This window comes from Littorina saxatilis, linkage group LG12 (assembly GCF_037325665.1).
Source record: "Littorina saxatilis isolate snail1 linkage group LG12, US_GU_Lsax_2.0, whole genome shotgun sequence".
NCBI lineage: Eukaryota > Metazoa > Mollusca > Gastropoda > Littorinimorpha > Littorinidae > Littorina > Littorina saxatilis.
In genome coordinates this window covers 56,028,623-56,056,536 of record NC_090256.1, presented here as the reverse complement: position 1 = coordinate 56,056,536, position 27,914 = coordinate 56,028,623, and the positions used below count along the sequence as shown (strand labels likewise).

The window sequence follows — 27,914 nt, the reverse complement described above, 5'->3', positions numbered from 1 at the left end:
TATCTTGTAAAGACCACCTTTTCGTAGCAGACAGGGGTGACGACTCTGTACTAAATGCTGTCTGCAACGCTTGGCCACTTGCCCTTCAGTAGATAAAAAGCGGTGGTGTGATGTTTCTGGCCTTTTTCGACTTCATGTGAAAGAACTCTTTCCACGGGTAAATATGAACGATTGCAAAATGGCGACTTTGATAAACGCATTTCTTAAAACTGAAAAGACTGGACTGTTTACGTATGTAAAGTTGCGTCATTCTCAACCACTTGCTGGGAAGGTGATTGTTGTTGCTGACGTTTGTTTGACGTGTTATCGAAGTTGCTGTCACCTATCAGTGAAAGTTTCAAACGTTAAGTTTAAAGTGATAAGATGCAAACGGCTACAGAATTGTTGCATTGGATGTGCACTGCAGGGTGACAGATTTTGAGTCAATTTGAGCCTGCGGTAACCCCTTCATCCACCCCTACCCCACTCCACTACCCCAGTTGAGTTGAACTTGTGTTTTTGTTTTTGTTTTTGGCTCACGTAAGTGTAGCCTATGCGATGATAAACTTTGTCTGTCTGTGCGTGCGTGCGTGCGTGCGTGCGTGTGTGTGTGATAGAAACTTTAACATTTCCGAGTCTATGGATAAAGCTCGCATAAGAAGACTACGTCTCGGTCAAAAGTGTTTGACGTGTGTGATAGAAACTATTTGAAGACGTCACATTATGACGTAAGAGGGTTAGACGTCACGCAAAGGAATTACTGAAAGTCTCGGTCATTGTTATTGTGAGCGGGCCGAGACTAATTGGCAGATCCAGGGTCTCGCTTTCTTGCACAGTTTCACCTATGCTTACTGTGTGTGTGTGTGTGTGTGTGTGTGTGTGTGTGTGTGTGTGTGTGTATGTGTGACGGAGTGATTGAGTTTGTGTTACTGTTTGTCGATTTCTTACGTGAGCCTTGAAGGCTTCGCCTCTTGTTTGTTATTCTATGGACCAGAGATTATAATTGTGCCATCATCTTGATCAATATATGATTGTGAACATGGTAAAAATTAATAGCCAGCTGTCCACATTTTGAAACCAGTAAGTTGGAGTTGGACTGTGAACCTACAGGAAAATAAAAATATTTGGTAAAATTTGGCAACAGATTTGTTTATTTTACTTTTAGGCATTATAGAACTTTCAGCGTCTTTAAAAAAAAAATTGTCTTCAGTTTATACTTAGTTAGATCATAATGGTAACTGTCCTTTTTTTGTAGCTAGGATACCTCTGGCAGCAGACAAGATGGTGCTAATGAGCTGGGGTCAGCTGCTGGCTGTAGCCATCGTGATGCTGGTGCTTTTCATCTCCCTCTACCTGTGGATGAAGGATGTGCCCATGTTCATCGGTAAAACAGGCCTGCAGGGCAAGACCTGCATAGTCACTGGAGCCAATGCAGGTACTGGAGCCAATGATCGGAAGGTCAAATTTGCTACTATTTTTGTTACTTGGGGTTGTAAAGTATCAATTTTATATATATGCACATGGATTTTGTGCAGACAATATTTTTGCAATTCAATAAAAGGGCGACCACCCAGTAAAGTCTTGGTTCAATGATGTTCTGTTTGTGGTTTAGTGGTTAGCAACATTGTAACTGACAAACCTCAAACTGAATTTTAGTGCTTTCCTCTAACTTATTGGAAAAAAATCAATGTTTACCTGTGTCAAGTTTCTTTTTTGGGAGAGTATATACATGTAGCTTATTAGGCCAAAAGAAAACAGTTGTGGTTAAACATGCAGAACGCATCAGAGTCAGAGCAGTTTTGTTTTTTTGTCGCAAATGAGAATATATTTAAACAGTCATTGAGTCAAGACATTCACACAACTATCCTACAGATGATGACACATTCCTTTAATGTTTACAGCCAAACGAAACTTTAAATTATTATAATAATGACAGCTTATAAAACTAAAACGTCTGTGATCGATGCTCTCTGCGCTTTACATATAAAATGATTTAACAATAAACATCCCCTTTGGGACAACCGGCATTCCATGTACACAAATGCACAATGAAGATCATGTACATTCATCAACATTGAAAAATCTATAACAATAACACATGCACACACACCATGTACATACAGCCATATCTTTATAACTTGTGTTTGATATATATATGCAGTTTGTCAGTTCACTTCTCCCTCCAAAATGAGATTACAATTTCCCAACAGGATCAATATATGTCTCCCACACTGTGGGCAAATTGCGTGGGTACGCAAGACTCTTGATGTTTGTAATTGCTTCCTTTTGAGATGCGTGCCAAGACTGTTCTTTACAGCAAACTGTGAACTTAGATTGCAGATTTCGCATTGAGAAACTTGTCTTTGGTTGGTTAGGATGATCACTATGCGCACTCCTTTGAAAAATGAAAACCTGACAGCTAGCTAGCTTGTGTACCAGTAAGGCTAATAGTAGTAATAACTAACTGAAACTGAATTTGTCTTACTTTTTCCATTACAATTGAATCAAACTCAAAAGTACAGTAATCATGATCTGCGAATTAACAGACTGTGCGACTTGCCAAAATGGAACAAAATACTATGTTTTACAATTTTCTAAAGTAATCAAACGCCAAGTTTTCTTGTAAGCTACCTCAGATAAAAAGAACGTTCGTACTCGTCAAGACTATACTTGAAACTCTATGTTGGGTTTTGACAATTGAATATGTGGGGGGCCTGCATGATCAGGTAATTCAGCTTTGCTTACTTTGGCTTTTTCCGTTTAACCTTCCAGGACAATAATTAAAAATTAATTTGTCGCAAAATTTTGCAGTGTATGACTCCTTGCAAGAAAGTCCATGAAACTTGGTCATTTTCTTAATCAGTTAATGGATAGACTCCTGAAGTGTGGCTGAAAGTCTAAGGGGATCTGTGCAGGTAAATCACTAAATGTGAGAAGTACCGTACAGTAACGTTAACCCTTGTACGACGTCAGCTGACTTCCTGTATACATGTGTAAAGTGCTCCACAGGTAACAAACCTTTCCACACACAAAAAAGAACAACAACAAAAAACAAACAATGTGTGTGTGGTTTTTAAAAATTTTACATCAAGGGCACACTGTAATTAAGTTGTCAATTGATACAGGTAACGCTTTGAAAACATATTTACTGGCAGCGAAGAGGTAATGGTAAGGCCACACAAAAAAATAGTCTGTTTACGTTATCCCGACCGACCCTATTTTTTCGCGCGACCCTAGACTTTTTTTTGGCATTTGGGAAAAAAAAGAAAAAAAAAAAAAATTGTAAAAAAAGTCTGTTTTTTGGCAAAATAACTTAAAAATATGGTTTTTGGGAGAAAAAAATATTTTTAAAAAAAATCCCGACCTACCGACCCTATTTTTTGAGTCACTTGAGAAAAAGTGACTCTATGTAATCGGTCAGTGTTAGTCTGTCCGTCCGGCCGGCCGTCCATAGACACCACCTTAACGTTGGACTTTTCTCGGAAACTATCAAAGCGATCGGGCTCATATTTTGTTTAGTCGTGACCTCCAATGACCTCTACACTTTAACGATGGTTTCGTTGACCTTTGACCTTTTTCAAGGTCACAGGTCAGCGTCAAAGGAAAAATTAGACATTTTATATCTTTGACAAAGTTCATCGGATGTGATTGAAACTTTGTAGGATTATTCTTTACATCAAAGTATTTACATCTGTAGCCTTTTACGAACGTTATCAGAAAAACAAGGGAGATAACTAGCCTTTTCTGTTCGGCAACACACAACTTAACGTTGGGCTTTTCTCGGAAACTATAAAAGTGACCGGGCTCAAATTTTATGTGAACGTGACTCATTGTGTTGTGAATAGCAATTTCTTCCTGTCCATCTGATGCCTCATATAATATTCAGAACTGCGAAAGTGACTCGATCGAGCGTTTGCTCTTCTTTTTTGCCTATGTTACCGTAAACAGACTTTTTTTTTTGTGCCTAACAATGACCAAAGAAAAATTTTCACATTTATATTTCAAACAATAGCTGGTCTACAGAAGCCCTGCATGAGCATGAATTTGTGATCACTGTGCAAACACATCTAATATCATTTCTGAGTCCTTGTGTGATATTTAGGTCTGATTCAAATCATTCTGCATGTTGACAGATGCAAGGGCAATAAATCCTATGATCTGGTTTTATTTAAAGCCCACTAAAGTATCTGAAAAAGCACAATTTTCTTTCTTTGCACAAAATTAAATAGCACTGTGTAATTTTGTGCACAAAAATGTAAAAAAAAAATTAAAATAGCACTGTGTATACGAATACGAATACTTTATTATCTCATACAGAGAAATTTCAGTGTGGTGCACATTAAAAGACAAAACAAATAACATTCTCAGTCAAGTAGAAAATGCGATTTACACGGAACAAAAATGTTAGCTTTGATCAAAGTGTAATTAAAATACATCAATGAAAATTAATTTCCTCACAAATAATCTTTTGTTGTCACCATTCTTCCAAAGCTGCTTCTTTAATATGAAATTTAGGCTTTGTTGCTTAATAATAACTGATGTGTTTGGGAGTTTCCTTTTTTTACATTTAGTCAAGTTTTGACTACCGTATTTTCCGGGTTACAAGGCGCTACAGCGCTATACCCTTCTTTTACAAAAAAAATGTAATCCAGTCACCCAGGGGGCCGATAGGGCGCACCAAAATTGAACAAGTCGCGTAAGGCGAAATTACTACATTTAGTCAAGCTGTGGAACTCACAGAATGAAACTGAACGCACTGCATTTTTTCACAATGACCGTAGTCCGCCGCTTGTGCATAAAAGTCGTGGTGTTTGTGTGTCTGTCTGTGTGTGTGTGTAGAGCGATTCAGAGTAAACTACTGGACCGATCTTTATGAAATTTGACATGAGAGTTCCTGGGTATGATATCCCCAGACCTTTTTTTCATTTTTTGGATAAATGTCTTTGATGACGTCATATCCGGCTTTTTGTAAAAGTTGAGGCGGCACTGTCACACCCTCATTTTTCAACCAAATTGATCGAAATTTTTGTAAAGCAATCTTCGACGAAGGCCGGACTTCGGTATTGCATTTCAGCTTGGTGGCTTAAAAATTAATTAATGACTTTGGTCATTAAAAATCTAAAAATTGTAATAAATTTTTTTTTATATAAAACGATCCAAATTTATTGTTTCATTTTTGGACTGGCAGAACTAGGCTTTTGTGAGTTTAATTTTTGGAAATGTCTCGTGGTCATCCTTCAGATGTGTATATACACTACCCAATGTCAATTCAAGCTATTTGTTGCTGACAGCGGCAGGTAAATGAATGGCCTATCTGACAGTTTAATTGGTGCTTATTAGCATAAAGAGCCTCACGGCAAAGATCAATCTGCACCAAAACGCACTTGCCTATAATAATCATTTCGTTTGATTGGGGTGTAACGATGGAACCATCATAACCTCAACATATTTATACCTGTTTGAAAACTCCCTCCCTTTTCTCAGATTTTTTTGTTTCTTAAAAGGGGGGTACATGTACCACTGTATCTCATTCTCTGGATTGTTAATTTTCTGCAGGCATTGGCTACTTCACAGCACTAGATTTTGCTAAGAGGGGTGCAAGGGTGATCCTGGCTTGTCGAAACAAGGAGAAAGCAGAAGCAGCCAGAGAGTCCATCGTTCAGGCCACAGGCAACAAGAATGTTGTGGTCAGAGAACTGGACTTGAGTAGCCTGAGTTCTGTTCGTCTGTTCGCCAAGAAAGTCAACGAGGAAGAGGAGAGGGTGGACATCTTGGTCAACAACGCTGGAGTTATCGGTGAGAACTTGTGGTTTGTGTGTGACTGTGAGGGAATGGTTTTGCTGATCTTTTTAACATGATTGTGTGTGTATGTGTGTGTGTGAACTATGATGTGTGTGTGTGTGTGTGTGTGTGAACTATGATGTGTGTGTGTGTGTGTGTGTGTCTCTCTCTCTCTCTCTCTCTCTCTCTCTCTTTCTCTCTCTCTCTCTCTCTCTCTCTCTCTCTCTCTCTCTCTCTTCTACATAACTTCCCCTTAAGCCCTATATTTTATTTTAACGTTTATACGTACCATTGGTGTATTATAAACAATTGATAAGTATTTTTTGCATGACCAGTTTAATTTACGATGTTCAAAAAATGGTTTAAATTTAAAACGTTGCAATGCCTAAAAGATCAATATATACAGTCATGGTTATCAGAATTAAGTGTAAAAGAAACCTGTTTAAATTCTAGATTGAGTAAAGATACATTTACATTCGAAAAATGTTTTTATCATTTTACCCCATAACCCAGCACTTTCTTTTTTACGCTTCAGAACATTAAATTACATATCTTATCCCAATTCACATACAGCAATTTACTTCAGTTTAGTGCTAGAACGCTGAAAACGACGCTCCACCCTGGTAGGGTGGAAGTAACCCTAAAAATAGAACAGTCACATGACAACACCAGGTCAAGGTTACCTCCCAACATGCATTGCGCACGCGTGCTCTCGCCGCCATGTTTTATTCATTCTACTCTTCAGCGACAGCGTCTAAGGATGTGTTTTGGATTACGCTCGAGCTATTCTTTAGCCCACTGCTTTTTGGCAGACTACACCCTTGTCACGTCTGTATCTTAGCTTTCTAGCTGAGATTGGGTGAGATTTTTCCATTTTCTTTCGTTGTAGTTGTTTCTTTGGCCACGAGTTAGTCTTTGTTTACTTTCGTCTGCAAGACTAACGCCAGTATGGCTGACAGTGCGAAGAAGAAACCCAGCTCTAGACAGGTAGCCATTACTGAGTCTCCTGCCAAGAAAGCGGCTAAGAAGCCCAAGGGTTGTAAACCTACAGTTACTGTGTTCTAGCCAGTTTCTCAGAATACTTTCACGGTAGAAATTGACAATCCTAAGAAGTCCGATAATGCCGGCGTTGAAGCAAGAATGCAAGTCAGCGCCGGTTAAGGCTAGCATAGCATCGGAGAAGGAAGATTTGTCAGCAATGTTTGCAACGTTTAGCGATCAAATGAGGTGCATGTTTTCGTCAGAATTGCGCTCGGCGAGCGAACATTTGCTCTCTCTCCAGGCAAGAACGGTGGACGATCGCTCTCGGTCGAGGGTTAAGGCAGCGCCGTCAGCCACTATTACGTCGGCCGACGTTCACGCTGAACAACATTCCGGTGAAGACGGAAAGAGTTTCCCTCACCATGCCTCTACTTCCGGTTTCAGCAGCTCCATTAAAGGTACTGTGACTGTCCCACAGGAAGATACGCACGGGCGTTCCCTACTTCCGCCCGGCACCGGGCAGGAAGCCGTGATAAGACAGGAGACTTGCTCGCATCACGACTTGCAGGGGCCTGTACTTAGATCGGAGGACACGCAAGTTCCGGTTTGCTATACGGATGCAACATCGGTTCAGCGGTCCAAACTTCCGCCACGGGTGCGCGAAGTTGTTGGGAGACAGGAGATCTGCTCGCATCACGACTTGCAGGGGCCTGTACTCTTGACGGAAGACACGCGAATGCCGATTTGCATTAAAGCATCTCTAGCACAGCATTCTTCCCTTCCGCCCAGGGGGCAGGAAGTTGTTGTAAGGCAGGAGACTCGCTCGCATCACGACTTGCAGGGGCCTGTGCTTACAACAGGAGACAAGCAGGTGCCGGTTTGCTCGACGAAAGCATCCCTAGCACAGCTCTCCACACTTCTGCCCAGGGGGCAGGAAGTTCTCTCCAGAGAGGATACGAGTAGAGGGCATGCCTCACGCGGTACCTCTCTTCCGGATGACACTGCCTATGACTTTGACAGTCATTATGGAGGTGATTTTCCGGTAGGCACTTCCGTGCCGGAAGGAGAATCGGAATACGGGGCTTCTCTTTCTGATGAAGATCCCAATTTCCGGCTACCAGACAAGCTTCCCCATGCAGTAGCTTTGGCAGCTCAGGTAGCTTCAAGATACTTTGAGGAAGGAGTGGTGTCAACAACAAGCTTGTCTGAACCACCACCTTCTGCTGTCACAGATTTTCGCTCAACACAGGGAGAAAAACAAACTTTTAAGTTTCGTGAATCTCCCTCAGTGGCGTATGAGATGTCTAAGATTCTGGCTAAGAATTCTCGGTCGGAATATGTGCCTTTGGACACAGTGCCTCTGCTATCAGCGCACAGTCCGGCACCAGAGTTAGCACAGCCGTGGCTAGCTTCCGCACAGCCAACCCCTTATGTCGGGCAAGCTAGCTGTTGCCCATAAGTTCTATTTGAACTCTGTGCCACGCAATCTCTTAGACACTTTTTCTCTACCACGAGCACCACTTCCGGTGACACCGGAGTTAGCGACTCTCAGGAAGGATGGCTACAGTAAGGACAGAGCTGTTCCTTATACAGAATCCGCTCTCGTAGCATTGGAAGAAACAGGGAGATACAACCTAGAGTTAGCTACTCAGGTCCCTCTCCCGTTCTATCGCTACGTCCTTGGAACCGTTTGAGTTTCGACAGGACGCGAGCGAAAAGGATGTGACGACGCTGCTTGCTACTTTGGCCAAAGTTTCAGCCGAACAAATGCGTCTTTCTGCGCATCTTTATGCACACGCGGTGCACACGCGCAGGTCAGCGTTTCTCTCGGGTTCCAGGATCCAAGACAAAGCCACGCTTGAGGCTCTCAAGTTATCCCCGTTCACGGAGGGTGCCTTGTTGGGGCAGCCGTCTCTCGACGCGCTTCACAAGCAAACCCGGGACGATCGGGATTTGGCTATAGCCAAGATAGCGCATCACGGCTTTCCTAAGCCTCAGAGCAAGAGCTTCGGACCGCCTAAACCTTCCGCCTCTTCGGTGAATAGGGGCAGGTCAGCACAAGCCAACTCTTCTTCACAAGGACAGGGAAGAGGCGCGCCTTACCCTAAGAAGAAGCCGTCTTTCGGCAATTAAGGGGGTCGGGACGTGAAGCACACCCCCAATGATGCGACCCCGAACCACTAGCCCATGCAACCACCACGCCTTTGGTCGCAGGCGGCCTGTCATGGTCCCTTGCTCTTTGGTTACTAAAGGTAAACAGTCAGTGGATAGTGGGTATAGTGCGATCGGGGTTCAGACTACTCTGGAAGGAGGGGAAGACTCCCTTAACCAGAGTTCCACCTTTGGGCTGAACAGGCTGATAAAGAAAGCGAGTTCTACTGTAGGCCAGAGCCTTGACACCCTTGAAGTCCTTGTTGAAAGAAGGCTTGCCAGTAAGTCCAGAGCTATTCTGCTCGACCTAGGGCATCCCCTCCACGACGCACTGATGGATCTCCGCATCACACGGAACGCTCGGTTTCTCATGCCTAGGTGTCGAACGGAGCGTTTTCGGCGTTCTTTTCTTCCTGCAGCTGTGAGATATTTTAACAGCAACCGAGCCATTGTCCTGGCCACAGACTATCAGTGATGCCTTTTAAATGTACCTCTTAATGATAGATTTAATTTGGTTTGATGACTGTTTGACCTTTGATCATAACTAGTGCTGTGATAATGAGCTTTAGCACTGTTGTGATGGTGTTGACACTATACTTTGCCCAATTGAGTCTAACTACCTGATGGCTAATCTACTGTGATACCTGTGATAACTGATGATGATTACTGGGATTGGTTTTATGTGTTTGGTTGGTCTCTTCTTTTGGTAGTGCAATAGCGTTAATTATGGATTGTTGTTATCATCATTTACATAAAAACTTATCTGTTAATCCAAACAATGATATACTTACTGTGATGTTCTTAACTACACTTTAACATGGAATGTATGTATGTATGTATGTATGTATTGTATGTATGTATGTATGTAGTTATGTATGTAGGTATGTATGCATGTGTGTTGGTGTGTCGGTGTGTCATGTGTGCAAGTAAAAAGGGTATTGTAGTTGTACATATATTACTTTAGATATTTTTTTTGTTATCATGGGTTTTATGAATTTTCTTTTCTTATTCTTTTATAATTATTAATTAATGACCTATATGTGCTGATGACCAATTTAATTTCCTTTGTTGGATCAATAAAATGTTATGAGTTATGAGTTATGAGTTCAAGTTTCCCGTCAAACCGGAAGCCAAAATGGCAGTACAAACAAAAGTCTTGTCTCCTCCGAACAGATTTCTGAGACAAATCAAGTTCACAATGGAGACACCAGCGTCAGTCAGAGACGCACTCGGGCCGGGGAATCCCTCCTCCCAGGGATGGCAGGTCTCGGTTCAGTTAGAGAGTGGTTTCAGCAGACCGCAGAGCAGTGGCTAAAACCATGGAGCTCACAGGGAGTTCTCATCACTCCCCCTCCCCCAGGGGAGGTTTTGTTCACAGACGCTTCCCTATCAGGCTTGGGTGTTCATCGTTCTCACCACACAGCCTCAGGCACGTGGACAACAGGTTAAGCCCTCTCACACATCAATGTGCTCGAGTTAGAGGCAGCAGCCCACGGTCTCCTGAGCTTTCTATCACTGGTGGCAGGCAAACATGTTCGTCTTCATACGACTGTTGCATCCTACATGAACAAACAGGGCGGTTCCCGCTCTCTAACGCTTTCACTCAGAGCATGCCAAATTCTGAAGTGGTGTCATCAGCATCAGATCACGGTATCAGCAAAATATCTGCCGGGAAAACTGAATGGTTTGGCAGACTCGCTCAGTCAATCCTCGAAAGTACTCCACATGGAGTGGACACTCACCCACCACGCTCTCCAGCGGCTTTGGGTGCAGGCGGACAAACCGATAGTCGATCTTTTTGCAACCCAGTTCTCAAGGAGGCTACCAGTGTTCATATCCCCGTTTCCGGACCCGGAAGCCTGGAAAGTGAATGCACCGGAAGTCGACTGGACACGACGCACAGCTTATGCTTTCCCACCATTCCAACTTCTCGGAAAAGTGCTGAGGAAAGCAGAGTCGGAACAACCATCCCTGATTCTAGTCGCTCCCATGTGGTCGAGTCAGCATTGGTTTCCGGATCTCCTCCGCTTAGCAGAAGGTCCTCCCATTCCTCTAAACCTGGAAAAGGGAGAATTACTGCAACCACGCACTGGCATTCAGCACGAGAACTCACAGTCCCTGCTCCTTCACGCATGGAGACTGTGAGAAGATCCCTGCGTCTGTCGGGTGCCTCGGACGGGACACTGGATTTGGTTCAAAAAGCGCACAGGTCTTCTACGAGCTCAGTGTACGCTTCACATTGGACAGCTTGGGTTAAATGGTGCGCGGAGAATCAGGTCAGTTCTGTATTCCCGCGTTCTATGCAGGTAGCTAATCACTTATCTTGGTTAGCAGCTCAAGGCAGCTCCCCCTCGTCTCTTTGAGTTAGATGTTCTGCTATTTCGGCTACGCTGAGGCAGTTGGGTCACAACATTAACCTCAGCGGTGTTATCGCTAGTGTCCTAAAAGGTGTGTCGATAGGTTTTGCTAGAATCGGAGCCCCAGTTTCTGCTTGGGATCTCTTCCTTATTCTAGAATTCTTAATATCGCAAGATTTTGAACCGTTGCAATCAGCAAGCTTAGTTAATCTTACCCAAAAGACACTTTTGCTTGCTCTTTTGGCCACTGCAAGAAGAGGCAGTGAAATTCATGCCCTCTCAGGCTTATCTAGAGACATAGCTTTTGAAAAAGATGGCTCTATTTCTTTACGTTTTAGGCCGGATTTTCTAGCCAAAAACCAGAAGCCTGATCAAGTTTCCCCAATAATCAGAATTCTTCCTCTTAGCAAAATTCTGGCGCCAGGAGACCCCGATTTGTCTAACTGCCCAGTTCGAGCTCTTAGCAGTTATCTGTCCCGCACGGCTCCTATCAGAGCTAAACAGCAGAAGCTTCTTTTCTTATCTCTGAACACTGCTAGAGACAAAGACATATATCTAAGGTAACTCTTGCTAAATGGGTCTCAACGCTGATCAAACAAGCGTATGAGTGGTGGCGCAAAAGAAAAGGGGGGGGGGCAGTCAGTTCTCCCTCTAACGTCGGCAAGGACGCACGAGGCAAGATCCTGGGCATCCTCCTTAGCTGTGCTAAGATCAGGAAGATTATCTGAGGTCCTCCATTCTGCCTACTGGAGATCGGAGGATGTTTTCATCAACTATTACCTGCACGACATTTCCAGTGCGCGACCGGACGGTACCAAGGCGCTACCAGCGATGGTAGCAGCAGGGCAATTGTTGCCTAGCTCATAGGTGAGCACCCCACCACCTTAATTAGCAATCTGCTATATGTGAATTGGGATAAGATATGTAATTTAATAGAAAATTTTAATAATAAATTTTCATTTGATTAATATACTTACCCAATTCACATACTAAAGTCCCTCCCGCCTACCCCGCTTTAGATCCCCTAAAAATAAAAGGGCGCTTCGAGCGAATGAATAAAACATGGCGCGAGAGCACGCGTGCGCAATGCATGTTGGGAGATAACCTTGACCTGGCGTTGTCATGTGACCGTCAAGGCTGTTCTATTTTTAGGGTTACTTCCCCCCTACCAGGGTGGAGCGTAGTTTTCAGCGTTCTAGCACTAAACTGAAGTAAATTGCTATATGTGAATAGGGTAAGTATATTAATCAAATGAAAATTTATTATTAAAATTTTCGATTAAATAATATTGCCAATTCAAAACGGCAGAATATTAAATATACCATATAACGAAAGAATATGTTATATGAACTCAGAGATGAATTTGAGGAAAAAGTTGTTACCAGTTTATTTTCGGAGAAATTCAAACGCAGTCAAATTTAAACATTTCTTTGAATTAACAAAAAAGCAAAAGTTATTGAACTTGACATATTTTATTAAGCATATCATGAAAGAATTTTGAATATTTTTCATAGTCTTTTATTAAATACAAAATAAAAATAAAAACCATCCTGTTAACACAATTGTGATTATGACTAATCAGTTATTAATCCAGTTTGATTTATTACTGGTTATTAATTACAAAGTGTTGTGTCCCATTATTACGTTTCTTTTTTTGTTGTTTTTATTGCAATTTTTTTTCAAATTCATTTAACCCCTAGTTGTTTTTTTAAATAAATATATTGCCTTGCCTTATCTTGAAAAAAAAATTCTCAGTGTGAACATCTGACAATATAATATACCTCTGTACCTGCAGGCCTCCCAAACCAGACTACAGGGGACGGTCTTGAGGTCAACTTTGCAACCAACCACTTTGGTCCCTTCTTGCTTACTAACTTGCTGCTGGGTAAGAATGTTTGCGGTTACTTTCGTTGCAGACATTTCTGAACACATGCAAGTTCTTTTTTCGTGCAAGTCAACGTTTTACCAAATAATTTTCAGTTCCTATTTTGTCAGCAAATTTGCCACAGGGTAAGTAACTCGGCTTATCACAGTCACAACCACTTGCGCACAGTCCAGATGTGTTGGTGTTGTACTTTTTTTGTGTGTGAATCAATGTGTGTTAACATCTGTGTGTGTTAACATCTGTGTGTGTGTATTGTACATTTTGTTGCATCAAATTGGTCCTGAAACCATCTGTATTTCCGTTTCAGACAAGCTGAAGCAGTCTGCACCTTCCAGGGTCATCAATGTCTCATCTGTAGTGCAAAGTATGGGCAAAATAGATTTCGACAACTTGAGGGCGGAAAAGTCGTTTAGCCAGCACAACATCTACTTTAATTCCAAGCTGGCCAACGTCCTGTTTACAAGAGAATTGGCAAGGCGTCTTGCTGATACAGGTGAAGTTTTGTCTTTTTCTCTGGGAATTTTGGTTGAAAATAGAAGGAAGAGTTATATGATTTTGTGTTTATAGTGCCCCAAGAGTTATGTTCTTATGTTTCGGGCGCAGTGGCCTAGCGGATAAAACATCGGCCTCCTAATCGGAAGGTCGTGAGTTCAAATCAGGGCCGCCTGGTGGGTTAAGGGTGGTGATTTCTGATCTCCCAAGTCAACTTATGTGCAGACCTGCTAGTGCCTTATCCCCCTGCGTGTGTACACGCAAGCACAAGACCAAGTGCGCACAGAAAAGATCTGGTAATCCCTGTCAGAGTTTGGTGGGTTATAGAAACATGAAAATACCAAGCATGCTTCCCCCGAAAGCTGCGTATCGCTGCCTGAATGGTGGGGTAAAAATAGTCATAAACGTACAAGCCCACTCGTGCAAAAACATGAGTGAACGTGGGAATTTCAGCCCATGAACGAAGAAGAAGAAAATGTTCTTATGTAAGAGTGACGTCGTTTAAGAATATTTGTTGGTTTTCTTGTGTGATCTGTGCAACTGACCGGCACGGTTGGCCTAGTGGTAAGGCGTCCGCCCCGTGATCGGGAGGTCGTGGGTTCAAACCCCGGCCGGGTCATACCTAAGACTTTAAAATTGGCAATCTAATGGCTGCTACGCCTGGCGTCTGGCATTATGGGGTTAGTGCTAGGACTGGTTGGTCCGGTGTCAGAATAATGTGACTGGGTGAGACATGAAGCCTGTGCTGCGACTTCTGTCTTGTGTGTGGCGCACGTTATATGTCAAAGCAGCACCGCCCTGATATGGCCCTTCGTGGTCGGCTGGGCGTTAAGAAAACAAACAAACAAAATCTGTGCAACTCCTGACTGTTAGCTGATGTTGGAACAGATTTTTGTTTCTGTTGATAACCGGAATTGTGCAAACTGTAGGAGTAATTGAGAGTGGCAGTAGAGTATTTCCAGAGAACTCCACTAGTCTATACTCTGTTTATTAGTGAAAAGAGAAGGCTTGGTAAGTTGTTCTTGTCATGAGAAAACTGGGACCATCCAGAAGCGACCATTCACTGCAGTTGTCTTGTCATGACAGCGAAACCAGTTTTATAGAAGAAAGCAAATTTCACTGACTGTCTCTTCTTTTTAGGTGTTCTTGTGTGGCAGTGCATTGCATTCCGGTATTGTCTAAGCGTAGCATTTTGTACAGAAGATGTCTTTAAATTTCATGACAGGGATTGCCACTTTCATAGAAAAAACTAATTGCGCAGGGTGTCTTCTCTTTAAGTGTTCTTGTGCCGCAGTGCATTGCATGACAGTTACAGAGGAACCCCTTCTTAAGACCCCCAAAATTAAGACTCCTCCCATTTTAAGATCCTGCAGCTTTCTCAGGTGTTTTGTGCATTAGCCTATGTAAATTTACCTCCATTTTAAGACTCACTTCCTTTTAGGACCTGACTTTCTCAGATTTGTGGAGGTCTTACGAAGGGGGTTTCACTATATTGTCTAGCGTATGATTGCGTACTTCATGCATGCTAAACTTGATCTGTTACATTCCTCTGACAGGTGTGACTGTGTGTGCGTTACACCCTGGGTCTGTGCAGACAGACTTGCTGCACAACATGCCTTTACACATCCGCCTGCCCATGAGAGTGTTCAAGATGTTTCTGAGGGTGAGCTTACTTAGTAGGATGCATGTGTGTGTGTGTGAAAGCGAGCGTGCACGCGCGCTTGTGTGTGTGTGTGTGTGTGTGTGTGTGTGTGTGTGTGTGTGTGTGTGTGTAGGGGGGTTCCACTGTACCTGGGATAAGAGCATTCTTCCAATTGGACTTTTGTCAAATCTACAGCCTCATACCTGCATTAATAATTAATATGTGCAGAACTTGAATTATGGTGTTGATGGAAATTATTTTCGTGACTTATATAAGTGTCAATCAGCGTAATAAATTCAACATAAAAATCTCACTTCACAAAGGAGCTAGGCTGGTGTGTGTGTGATGTTACATCATTAATTTTATTTTGCTCCACATACTATCGTGAGAGTCATTTAAACACGTTTTGTCCGCTGTGTGTGGTGTGTGACACAGTCAGATGGGTGTGTGTTGTGGTATATGAAAACTTGCAGTATGTTTGTGTATCCCAATAATAGGGTATGTGTGTAAGCACTGATAGAAAGACATGACACATGTGCTTGTCCAGTTTTAGTGTGTGAGTGTAGTGTGTCTGTACATGTGTGTGTCTGTTTGTTTGTCTTTCTGTCGGTCTATGTGCATGCATATCACAAATAATCTGTCATAGTATATATTTTCACACTTACCACTGTTTTCATAGACTCCAGAGGAAGGCGCTCAAACTACGCTGTTCTGCGCACTGGCCGATGAAGTGGCTGACAGGTCCGGCAAGTACTTCGCTGAGTGTCGACTGGCTGAGAGACAGGTCAACCCTCTCGCTAACGATCCTAAGGTCTGCAAGAAACTGTGGGATATCAGTTGTCAGCTTACGGGGTTCAAACCTGTCGATGAGACAGCCTTGTAATGCTCAGGGTTTTGAAGGGCTGCAAGATTTTGCGTGATATTTCTTTTCAGTAAGAGCTTTTTGTTCAGCCCCCGTTTCCCAGCTGCGAGAATGCTAGGTTTTGTAAAGCTAGGTAAGGGCATTTCTTATGGGACTGCTTGCCAAGAGGAGGGTTATGATTCAGCGAGCATAGGCGAGCATCTCTCATGGCAGCTACACAGCTGACAAACCCATTGGCTCAGTTCATCGCCAACTTCAGATGACTCTTCAGATGTCAAGCAATTGTATTCAATTCTTGCCTGGTTCGCACAAAATCATGTTCACAAACACCTACTCGCCAAGCAAGTGGATACTATTCCTTGCTTGTTTGAAGGGGGTTTCTGGTATTTTTGTCATTATTTTTATTGCATATTTCCTGTTTTGGGGTTTGTTGTGGTTTTCTTACAAGAGTTATGGGTTGTTCAAGTATTTTTATGTGATTATTTTTATTGTGTTGTCCAATGAGAAAGTTTTTAATTTCATGGTTGTGGTACATAAAGTTTTGTGTGTATAATAATTATGGTTGTGCAGGTGATTTTGTGGTCAGTGAAGCAGTATTTACATTTTGTGAACCTCAGTAGTTCCCTTTTTACGTTGATTGTGATGATTCAGGTGAACAAGATTTACTGTAAAATTTTCCAAAGCTGTTATTAAGTCCCAGGGCCAGTCCCATTCCGACTTGGTTAAATATGCTTGGTGCTTACCAAATGATCAGTTACAATAACAAAAGTATTGAATATACAGTTAGTCAGGAAAAGATTTAGTGAGTAGAAACAGAAGAGAGTGAGTGAGTCCCAATTCGTAAAGCAAGGAGGGAAAGTATTGACAATTACTGTATTCAGATGTCAATCTGTTTGTTTCTTTTGCTTAATGCTGACTTAAAAACAAAAACACTATTTTGTTTGTGAGTTTGGTTGTGTTTTGTTATTTACCATCAGTTCTCAGTCTTAAGTGGATGCTTCCAGAATGAGCCAAAATGACACACAAGAGCTGTTCTGGTGGAACCCAAAATGTTTCCAAAAGCTTAAGATTTCAAAGCGTTTGACCAGGTTTGATCTTTAGTATCACTATCATTTGACTTTTCTTTGAACATATTTTGTGTATGGGGAATGCTGTTAGTTTTTCATACAGAACAGAACGGCTTAACATTGGGTTTTAACTTTTTTCCCAATAGGAAGGTTTCCGCCAGTTATCTCTTTGAGATTTTGGGTGCTTACAGAGTACCGTGCCCCTTGCGGGGGCATCAAACATCGAGGTCACAAGCAGGGTCAAGGGGAAGGTCGGCTGGGCGGACAGGAGACTACAATAGGAAGGTTTCCGCCAGTTATCTCTCTTTGAGGTTTTGGGTGCTTACAGAGTACTGTGCCCCTTGCGGGGGCATCAAACATCGAGGTCACAAGCAGGGTCAAGAGGAAGGTCGGCTGGGCGGACAGGAGACTATTGTTTCCCCACTTGCACTACCAACCTAGTATTTACTCAAGAACCACAATTCTGTTTTTGAGTCACTTGAGAAAAAGTGACTCTATGTAATCGGTCAGTGTTAGTCTGTCCGGCCGGCCGTCCGGCCGGCCGTCCGGCCGGCCGTCCGTAGACACCACCTTAACGTTGGACTTTTCTCGGAAACTATCAAAGCGATCGGGCTCATATTTTGTTTAGTCGTGACCTCCAATGACCTCTACACTTTAACGATGGTTTCGTTGACCTTTGACCTTTTTCAAGGTCACAGGTCAGCGTCAAAGGAAAAATTAGACATTTTATATCTTTGACAAAGTTCATCGGATGTGATTGAAACTTTGTAGGATTATTCTTTACATCAAAGTATTTACATCTGTAGCCTTTTACGAACGTTATCAGAAAAACAAGGGAGATAACTAGCCTTTTCTGTTCGGCAACACACAACTTAACGTTGGGCTTTTCTCGGAAACTATAAAAGTGACCGGGCTCAAATTTTATGTGAACGTGACTCATTGTGTTGTGAATAGCAATTTCTTCCTGTCCATCTGATGCCTCATATAATATTCAGAACTGCGAAAGTGACTCGATCGAGCGTTTGCTCTTCTTGTTTATGCATATTATGACCTTTTTGATAATTCTGTTAGTTTTTTGTTTGTATAACAGAGAAGCTTTGTATGGGGTTATAAGGTTTTCCCATATTGTTTTTCCATTTGCATGTCCAACCTAGTATTTACTCAAGAACCACAGTTTCAATAACAAGTTAATTATGAATATTATTATGACTTTCTGATAAATCTCTGATGTCCCATGAACATTCATACTTTTACTTGATAGATCATTCACTCATAATTCCATATTTGCAAATGACAACCACTGAGAAATATTTTTGTACTTACTAAAACAATTAACTGGCACGGACATTTGGCACAGTTACCTTCTTTTTGTCTTTTTTAATATTAGTTTGATATACTCAGCCCCATGACCAGAGCTGTCATTTGCCTTATTGTGTGAGTGTGTGTGTGTGTGTGTGTGCACACAAGTTAATTTTAGGGAGGTGTTTTTTTCCTGTTTGTTATTTTGGACACATACGTAGGCTGTTCCATAATTATTTAGAATCTCAGAAACGAAAACACAAACCAACAATCTAACCTGGCCATTTTCTAGACCAATCCTTCCCCAGCCGACACCCAACTGGCCATCCTCTCAAACGTTCTCATTCTGGCCTGGGACCACGTGACATCAGCTATACCTGGTATGGCCCTCGTGAAGGCTCGGACAGAGTCTTCAGGGGTCTCTACCCGTGTTTCCGCGGCTATTTCTTGAAATACGAGAACAGGCTGAACTAGCATGGGGAGATGTCAAGTAAATAGGGTGGATGCAACCAGCAGCAGTGCTCCCTTTGGTGCCAAGAAATCCGTTGTCGCAAAGGCAGTATAGACAGGTGCGTTGTCATGTCACAGCAGAAGCCCTCGAATACCTGTGTTTGTGCCAAGCCTCGAATATTTTCGACCATTAATGGTGGACACAGCAGTCAGACGTGACTGCATGCCTGTCCTCAAGAGTCTCAGTGTTTAAATGCCTTGATCTAGCGACGAAAGATGCAAACAATTTTTAGGGCTTCTTGTTATTTGAACTTGGCAGGGGTTGGGTCACCTGGTTAAACACCCGAACAGACGACAGTTGTTTGGTTTTGTCACCACTGACGATATTCCATGTTGATTTGGACAAGCCATTGCTGATTTGTTCAAGTATTGTCAGGCAACACTCTGCCCTACCCCTCTTTTTCCCGTCACTGGGTTCATGTGGTACCCAACCGGCAAATCGCTTTGGGGCCATTAATATTTGTGTAAGATCTTTTCAAATGCAGAGCTTTTAATGCCAAGGGCATATTGCATCTCCCTGATTATAATTAAGTGATCTTCTCTTATTATCTGTTTAACAGCGCCAATGTTTTCGAGGATAACGAATGAAATGAGTAGACCAGGGTGGGTATCATTTTTGAGGCTCCGTCTACCCGGTTTGAAATTGCTGTACCAGTTTTACACCACGGCTCTACAAAGAGCGTTCATCCTAAAACATTTCATCACACTTTCATGCAGATCGGCCTCTTTTAACCCTTATTTTGTAGTTATTGTAAGTTATGGCTCCGAAATCGCGAAATTGAGCTTTATGATGCAATCTCATACATTGCGCGGTGAGTATCTTCCTGAGTCGACCATATGAAAACAAGATAACTCTGGAACTTCATTTTTTGTGTCAAGCCTCACGATAGTCTATTATTTGACGGCATGATTTTGTATTTAACGCCATATTGCCAGGAGCCTGGATTCTAAATAATAATGGAACAGCCCTTGTACAACCATTAAACACGCTTTTCACGGGACATATTGGTCCAGAATTTTGGAAGTACAATGTAGCAAATATCTTTTAAAGGGTATTGCATTTTGTATGTTTGTGTTTTCCTTATTCTGTATTACATTTGTATTCAAATTTGTAAAGTTCTTGTATGACATATGTACTCAGATCTTCATAAACGTCTGACCAACAGTTTTTTACTTTTTATTGATCACTTCCACATAAACTGTTTTGATACTTATGCTGTAATACAATACTTTTGTCCTATTTGACAATCTTAGCAATTCTTTGGGTTTTTTCCTCAGTCAGTTGAATGAAGAATTTCTCCATTTTTCTGCATTCAAAAGTGTATGTTTATGTCTGTTATGCAATCCTGGTTGTGTGTGATTTTGTTCCTCCACAGATAAATTGTTGTCATTTGGGGTACCTAAGATGTGATTGTTGATTTAAGGTTGTGAATTCTTTATGCAAACTGAACTCAGCAGGTACTTCACCTCTTTCAGTGTTTTGCCAGGGTGGATTGTTCTTGCAATGTTTTCACACAACGAATTGTTAGGCATAGAATGATTCAGTGTTAAATTTACTTGGGTTGTGCTGTTACTTTAACACTTTTTATATTCTTACTCATATTTCGGACTTTTTATTAGTATCAATTGATATCCATTGATTTTTGTATGTGCTAATTTAGTTCAAGTGACTGAAAAATCAGGAGTGAAAATTACGAAATTCCATGATGATGTGATCTGACTTGGAGTTTGCATAGGTATTCAAAAAATACCTTGTGTTATGGCAGATTATAACACAATTAATTGCTGGTATATTTTCAGTAATGCCATCTATAGGCTAATGAAGAATCAGAGTACCTGCCATTGTTTGTTTAAGCTAATGACATTTAGACTTTTATTCTGCTCAATATTCAGGCTATTCAGGCTTTTCTGTAATAACTGCAAGATACCGTACTCAAAAAGACTGAAAAAAAAGAAAACTGATGCGAGATGATGCAACAAAATCTTGGTTTGTTATGTGTATGCACACCAAAAAAAACAAGAAAAAGAACAAAATTGATGCAAGAGGCATGACAGAATCTCCATCTTCTAAGATTTATATTTGATGCATCATTTAATCCATCTGAGCAAAGTTCTTGAAGAAGGAGAAAAGGTTTTTAGCCCCTGAAACCTCAACCCTCTTGCCCATTTAAGTGCATAATTTCCCTGCACCCTTCATTCCCTCCCCAACCCCCACCCTGAGCCGTTGCTCCCTCCCCCACCCCCCACCTACCAGCCAGTCCCCCTCTCAGCCCAGCCATCTAGAAAAAAACATATGCTAAGCAATCACTTAACAATTACTCATTGTCTTAGGCAACAATTATTAGTCAGAAAAGCAACAATAATGGAATAAATTGGAGAGCTTTTGTTTATTATAATGGTTGTGATAATTGATGGGTTTTTGGTGATGATTGTTGTTTGCTCAGGCCTGTTGAACTGTGAACAGAGATTTCCGCCTTTTCAATGATAATCATTATTATTTGTACACTTTCTGTACTTGCGGTTGTGCACACTTTGTTATCGAGATACTCATTGTTAATGATTTTGCATTGTTTTCAACACCCCCCGCGGGTTAGGGGGAAGAATTTACCCGATGCTCCCCAGCATGTCGTAAGAGGCGACTAACGGATTCTGTTTCTCTTTTTACCCTTGTTAAGTGTTTCTTGTATAGAATATAGTCAATTTTTGTAAAGATTTTAGTCAAGCAGTATGTCAGAAATGTTAAATCCTTTGTACTGGAAACTTGCATTCTCCCAGTAAGATAATACATTGTACTACGTTGCAAGCCCCTGGAGCAAATTTTTGATTAGTGCTTTTGTGAACAAGAAACAATTGACAAGTGGCTCTATCCCATCTCCCCCCTTTCCCCGTCGCGATATAACCTTTGTGGTTGAAAACGACGTTAAACACCAAATAAAGAAAGACTCATGTTTTTAGCACAAGTGGATTTTTACGTGTGTGACCTTTCTTACCCCGCCATTCAGGCAGTTTACGCCGATTTTCGTGTTTCAATAACCCACCGAACTCTAACATGGATTTCAGGATCTTTTCTGTGCACACTTGGTCGTGTGCTTGCGTGTATATATACACACGAAGGGGGTTAGGTCACTAGGAGGTCTGCACATAAGTTGACCTGGGAGATCGGAAAAATCTCCACTCTTAACCCACCGGGCGGCAGCGACCGGAATTCGAACACCAGTACGACCTCCCAATTAGGAGGCCGAGTCGTCTTACCACCACGCCACTGCGCCCGTCAGAATGGGTGTGTTTTTTTTGGGGGGGGTTGTTATTTTGTGTGAAAGGGAACAGGCAAAAGAATTAATGCAATACAAAAGAAAAAAATGTACATAAGTAAGATGGTTGTGGGTCCATTATTTTGTAAATATTTGAACACAGATTTTTGCAGCGCGCGATCTCTTTCATGCTACGCAAATCCTGCTCAGGTACTCTCTCTTGCATCACAGTATTACAAATATTTAATCACATTTTTATACGCTCACTTTTTCGCCCACTCAAAAATTGTTCCTTTTGAGTGAACTTTGCGTTAAACTAAGCAGTAACCATTACTAATTTTTCACTCTTATGAGCGCAGCTGTTTCACTAAAATGAAATGTCACTCTTTGATATATTTTCATAATACTTTTCTTGCATGCTATTCTTCGTCTTCTTCTTCTGCGTTCATGGGCTGAAACTCCCACATACACTCATATTTTTGCACAAATAGGCCTTTTCAGTCAGAATTTTCTTCCAAATGAACGATGCACCTGTGGCTGTGGTAGATGTATTTGGAGAGAATATTTGCAGTTCCAAGGAATTTTTCCTTAATGGTCTGAGCAATAAAATCTAGTTCAGAATGTCGAAATCCTCTGCAAAGAATAGCTGGTGTGCGTTTCACTTTGTATGACCACAGATACAAATATGTACAGAATAGCAACAATAACCTAGCATGCAGGCGGATGTACCGTTCTGTGCAAGCATGTTGTGTACTGTGTAGTTATCCATGCGAGTGACATTTATGGAGTGACAATCTGATGGATTTTATTCAGTTTTGCAGATACAGTTGGTTTTTATTCAGATAATTACAAATAACAATGCTGCATACAATTAATTAAACAAATGGAGCACAACAAGCTACGCTTATGAGCGTTCTCTTAACAACAATATAATATCTGATCTGCAGTTACAGTTCTGACATTTGTTTGTTTAATTTCTGATGTGATGCTCGAAGCTGATTACGGACTGGTTTGTGTTCATGTTTTCATGTGCCATTTTGAATGAGTGTTGTATATATCATCGCAGTAGAGCTGAAACAGCTTTTTAGCATGATGTAAAAACTGGTTTTATATACCGGGTACATCTTTCACAGACAATAGGTTTAATAAGCAACAAAATTGAGTATTTCTTATGCAGGGTCGGTTTTTACATTTGAAATGTCCTACATGTGCTCACAATCAATTAAGATGTATTTTGATTATTTACCCTTTGCAGTATTCTTAGTCGGTATGAAAATATCACATATGCAATTTTATCACTAAAGAAATGTGAAACATTGATGCAACTTAATTTTGTCTGCATAGTTTGTGATTAAAATAAATGAGACTTCCATTTCTCATGTCTAGCCCATCAATAGTAGGTAACTAAAATGTATTTGAAAGTTCTTACCTCAATCTGCAAACACATGTACCCTTTTCCTGTTTTCATGAAATTTTTACTATTCAGTTTATGCTTTTTGATGGTTGTAGCATCCATTTTAACAATATTTTTCTTTGAAAATACACCCATAGAGCACATTTTACAATTTTCTATCTAATTTAGCTAATACTTTTGCAGTGTTAAAGATAAGTTTACCTTGTGATTTGGTTAGAGGTACTTGAGAATGACTTCATTGTTGTTAAGAAAAAAGCAGTTTGTGTGATCAGTCCAACACAGTGCCGTTTTATTTTGTATGTTTTAAGTGCATCATTTTGTGTTACTTTTTAATGCTGAGACGAGTTGCACAATTATATATTTTCCTGGAGTACAGTTTTCATCAACTAGCCACATGTGCCTTCACACACAAACGTGCAACTTTTGTCTTTGCATACTTAAAAGTAAGAGGGTATATGCTAGATGTCAGTGTCATGCAGTGCAGTGAGCAGAATGTTGAACATTTATGCGAGCCATTAACTAAACAGCATTCTCTCATGTTTATTTAAAGAATTGAATGTAGCACATGATATGATTCTTGCTCTTGACCGTAGCTGAAGGTCAGGTACATGGGATCGCTTAACAGCTAAAAAGGTGTGACTTGGGTGATATTTAGCTTAGCCAACCATTCTGTAGTTATAAAGAGGAGTCTTTTCTTCAGATTGTGCGTGTGGTTTCAATAAGGGGTTATCACATTTTCCAAGCTTAGATATAGGTCTCAGAACCTTGATGTTTACTAGCATATATGTGTAACAAGAGGTTGCTTATTCTACTTTTGAAAAAGATTTTGTGCAAACTACATCCTTTTCTGCACTTGCAGCTGCACCTCGTATCTTACACTTTACATTGAATAGGCATTTAAGTAGCATTTGAAGTATTTTCTTTTGAGTACATGACTGTTTTGGTAACATGGTAACCTTCCTGTAAAAATCGTATTTGACGTTTAATTACCTCAGTAAATGTATGGGTATACTTTTATATGGTTTACCTTCAACCACAAGAAAAATTATGTTTACCTCAAAGCAGTCCTTTCAGGCAAAATATACATTCTCAGCACTGCATGATGTGTTTAAAATAGCCAGTCCAAGGTTAGGATATGAGCAGATGTAGCACTAGTTTCTTGCACTGGCAATGCTAAATTTAGCTCTGCGGCCTTTTGCTATAACAAGGCTTGCATAGCAAATTGGTCTCCTGGAGACGGATGTTTGCCTTTAAGTCCAGCAATACTGGACAGGAGTCAGGCAGAGTGGTGGACACAGAAACTCATGGGCTTTACAAAATGCATCTTTTCCTGTACCACACGTCAAGGTTCAAGCTCTTGTCTTTAAAGATACCTTAATTCGCTTCCATGTAAACGATTATGTAAAACACCACAGATATTTACAGGCTTTTACATAAAAAATACGATCATCCTTCCACATGAACACATACCAACAATCAACAGCCCAAGTGCTTTCTAACCCCCTGCGGGGTTAGGGGGAAGAATTTACCCGATGCTCCCCAGCATGTCGTAAGAGGCGACTAACGGATTCTGTTTCTCCTTTTACCCTTGTTAAGTGTTTCTTGTATAGAATATAGTCAATTTTTGTAAAGATTTTAGTCAAGCAGTATGTAAGAAATGTTAAGTCCTTTGTACTGGAAACTTGCATTCTCCCAGTAAGGTAATACATTGTACTACGTTGCGAGCCCCTGGAGCAAATTTTTGATTAGTGCTTTTGTGAACAAGAAACAATTGACAAGTGGCTCTATCCCATCTCCCCCTTTCCCCGTCGCAATATAACCTTCTGGTTGAAAACGACGTTAAACACCAAATAAAGAAAGAAAAGAAAGCAGAGTGGGACTTTGTTTTGTTGAATTCATTTTGCAGATCGACACACAAAATATTACAAAATAATTAAGCAAGAGTTTCCACTGTGAACAAGAAATATGAAGGCGATTTTGCGTGTGTGTTTAAGTTGAACTAGGATGCTCTGATCCCATGTAAAAGCCTCGTGAGATCTATGGTTATATTCACACAATCGTTTACACGGCAAGGAAGACATCTTTAAAGCAGATTCTTTTTTTTCTCTGCCTCTGCATTCCATGCTAGCAAAAACAAATTTTGTATTTTGTCCTTTTTACATTTAGTCAAGTTTTGACTAAATGTTTTAACATAGAGGGGGAATCGAGACGAGGGTCGTGGTATATGTGTGTGTGTGTGTGTGTGTGTGTGTGTGTGTGTGTGTGTGTGTGTGTGTGTGTAGAGCGATTCAGAGTAAACTACTGGACCAATCTTTATAAAAGTTTACATGAGAGTTCCTGGGTATGATATCCCCAGACATTTTTTTCTTTTTTTTGATAATTGTCTTTGATTACGTCATATCCGGCTTTTTGTAAAAGTTGAGGCGGCACTGTCACACCCTCATTTTTCAATTAAATTGATTGAAATTTTTGTAAAGAAATCTTCGACGAAGGCCGGACTTTGGTATTGCATTTCAGCTTGGTGGTTAAAAAAATTAGTTAATGACTTTGGTCATTAAAACTCTAAAAATTGTAATTAATTTTTTTTTTTATAAAACGATCCAAAATTACGTTCATCTTATTCTTCATCATTGTCTGATTCCAAAAACATATAAATATGTTATATTCGGATTAAACACAAGCTCTGTAAATTAAAAATATAAAAATTATGATCAAAATTAAATTTCCGAAATCGATTTAAAAACAATTTCATCTTATTCCTTGTCGGCTCCTGATTCCAAAAACATATAGATATGATATATTTGGATTAAAAACACGCTCAGAAAGTTATAACGAAGAGAGGTACAGAAAAGCGTGCTATGCAGCACAGCGAAACCACTACCGCGCTAAACATGCTCATCAGTTTCACTGCGTTTTGCACGAGCGGCAAACCACGGTCATTGTGAAAAAATGCCGTGCGTTCAGTTTCATTCTGTGAGTTCCACAGCTTAACTAAATGTAGTAATTTCGCCTTACGCGACTTGTTACATTTAGTCAAGTTTTGACTAAATGTTTTAAGGTAGAGGGGGAATCGAGACGAGGGTCGTGGTGTATGTGCGTGCGTGCGTGTGTGTGTGTGTGTGTCTGTCTGTGTGTGTGTGTAGAGCGATTCAGACTAAACTACTGGACCGATCTTTATGAAATTTGACATGAGAGTTCCTGGGTATGAAATCCCCAGACGTTTTTTTCATTTTTTTTATAAATGTCTTGTATGACGTCATATCCGGCTTTTCGTGAAAGTTGAGGCGGCACTGTCATGCTCTCATTTTTCAACCAAATTGGTTGAAATTTTGGTCAAGTAATCTTCGACGAAGCCCAGACTTCGGTATTGCATTTCAGCTTGGTGGCTTAAAAATTAATTAATGACTTTGGTCATTAAAAATCTGAAAATTGTAAAAAAAAAATAAAAATTTATAAGACGATCCAAATTTACGTTCATCTTATTCTCCATCATTTTCTGATTCCAAAAACATATAAATATGTTATATTTGGATTAAAAACAAGCTCTGAAAATTAAATATATAAAAATTATTATCAAAATTAAATTGTCGAAATCAATTTAAAAACACTTTCATCTTATTCCTTGTCGGTTCCTGATTCCAAAAACATATAGATATGATTAAAAACACGCTCAGAAAGTTAAAACAAAGAGAGGTACAGAAAAGCGTGCTATCCTTCTTAGCGCAACTACTACCCCGCTCTTCTTGTCAATTTCACTGCCTTTGCCATGAGCGGTGGACTGACGATGCTACGAGTATACGGTCTTGCTGAAAAATGGCATTGCGTTCAGTTTCATTCTGTGAGTTCGACAGCTACTTGACTAAATGTTGTATTTTCGCCTTACGCGACTTGTTTTTCTTTATACTTGCAACCATGCCTGACCTCAGGATCTAACAAATTCCAGGTGCCTGTTCACCACCACCACTGGTATTGTAGCAACTAGTGTTTTTTCTTTTTGTTAAATTGTGTCTTAGTAGTTAGTAAGTTATGTGTGAGTACAGTACATTAGGCTTTTGTTTGTGCAATTTTCCAGATGCAGCTTTGTCCATGAGAATGTGGTTTTGCAGGATTTGATGCCATCTTGAAAGAAATTGTGAATTTGTATGCAGAAACCACATCTCTTGCAGTAGTGCAACTGTTTTAATATGTTAAGTTGTTTCAATAAAGCTCTTCAGAAAACAATCTTATTACGAGTTAATGTTGC

At 40.7% G+C, this 27,914-nt stretch overlaps 2 protein-coding genes across 2 annotated transcripts in view; both read left to right on the top strand.

Moving 5' to 3' along the window:
* Positions 1-27,914, top strand: part of LOC138982295 (uncharacterized) — a 333,833-nt gene that overhangs the window by 82,184 nt on the left and 223,735 nt on the right. The window lies entirely within an intron of this gene.
* Positions 41-27,892, top strand: LOC138982291 (retinol dehydrogenase 12-like). The gene is made up of 7 exons (XM_070355547.1): positions 41-157; positions 1,235-1,414; positions 5,536-5,775; positions 13,045-13,134; positions 13,442-13,627; positions 15,183-15,289; positions 15,948-27,892. Exons 2-7 carry the CDS (start codon positions 1,261-1,263, stop codon positions 16,149-16,151), a joined length of 981 nt encoding a protein of 326 aa, XP_070211648.1. The 5' UTR covers positions 41-157; positions 1,235-1,260; the 3' UTR covers positions 16,152-27,892.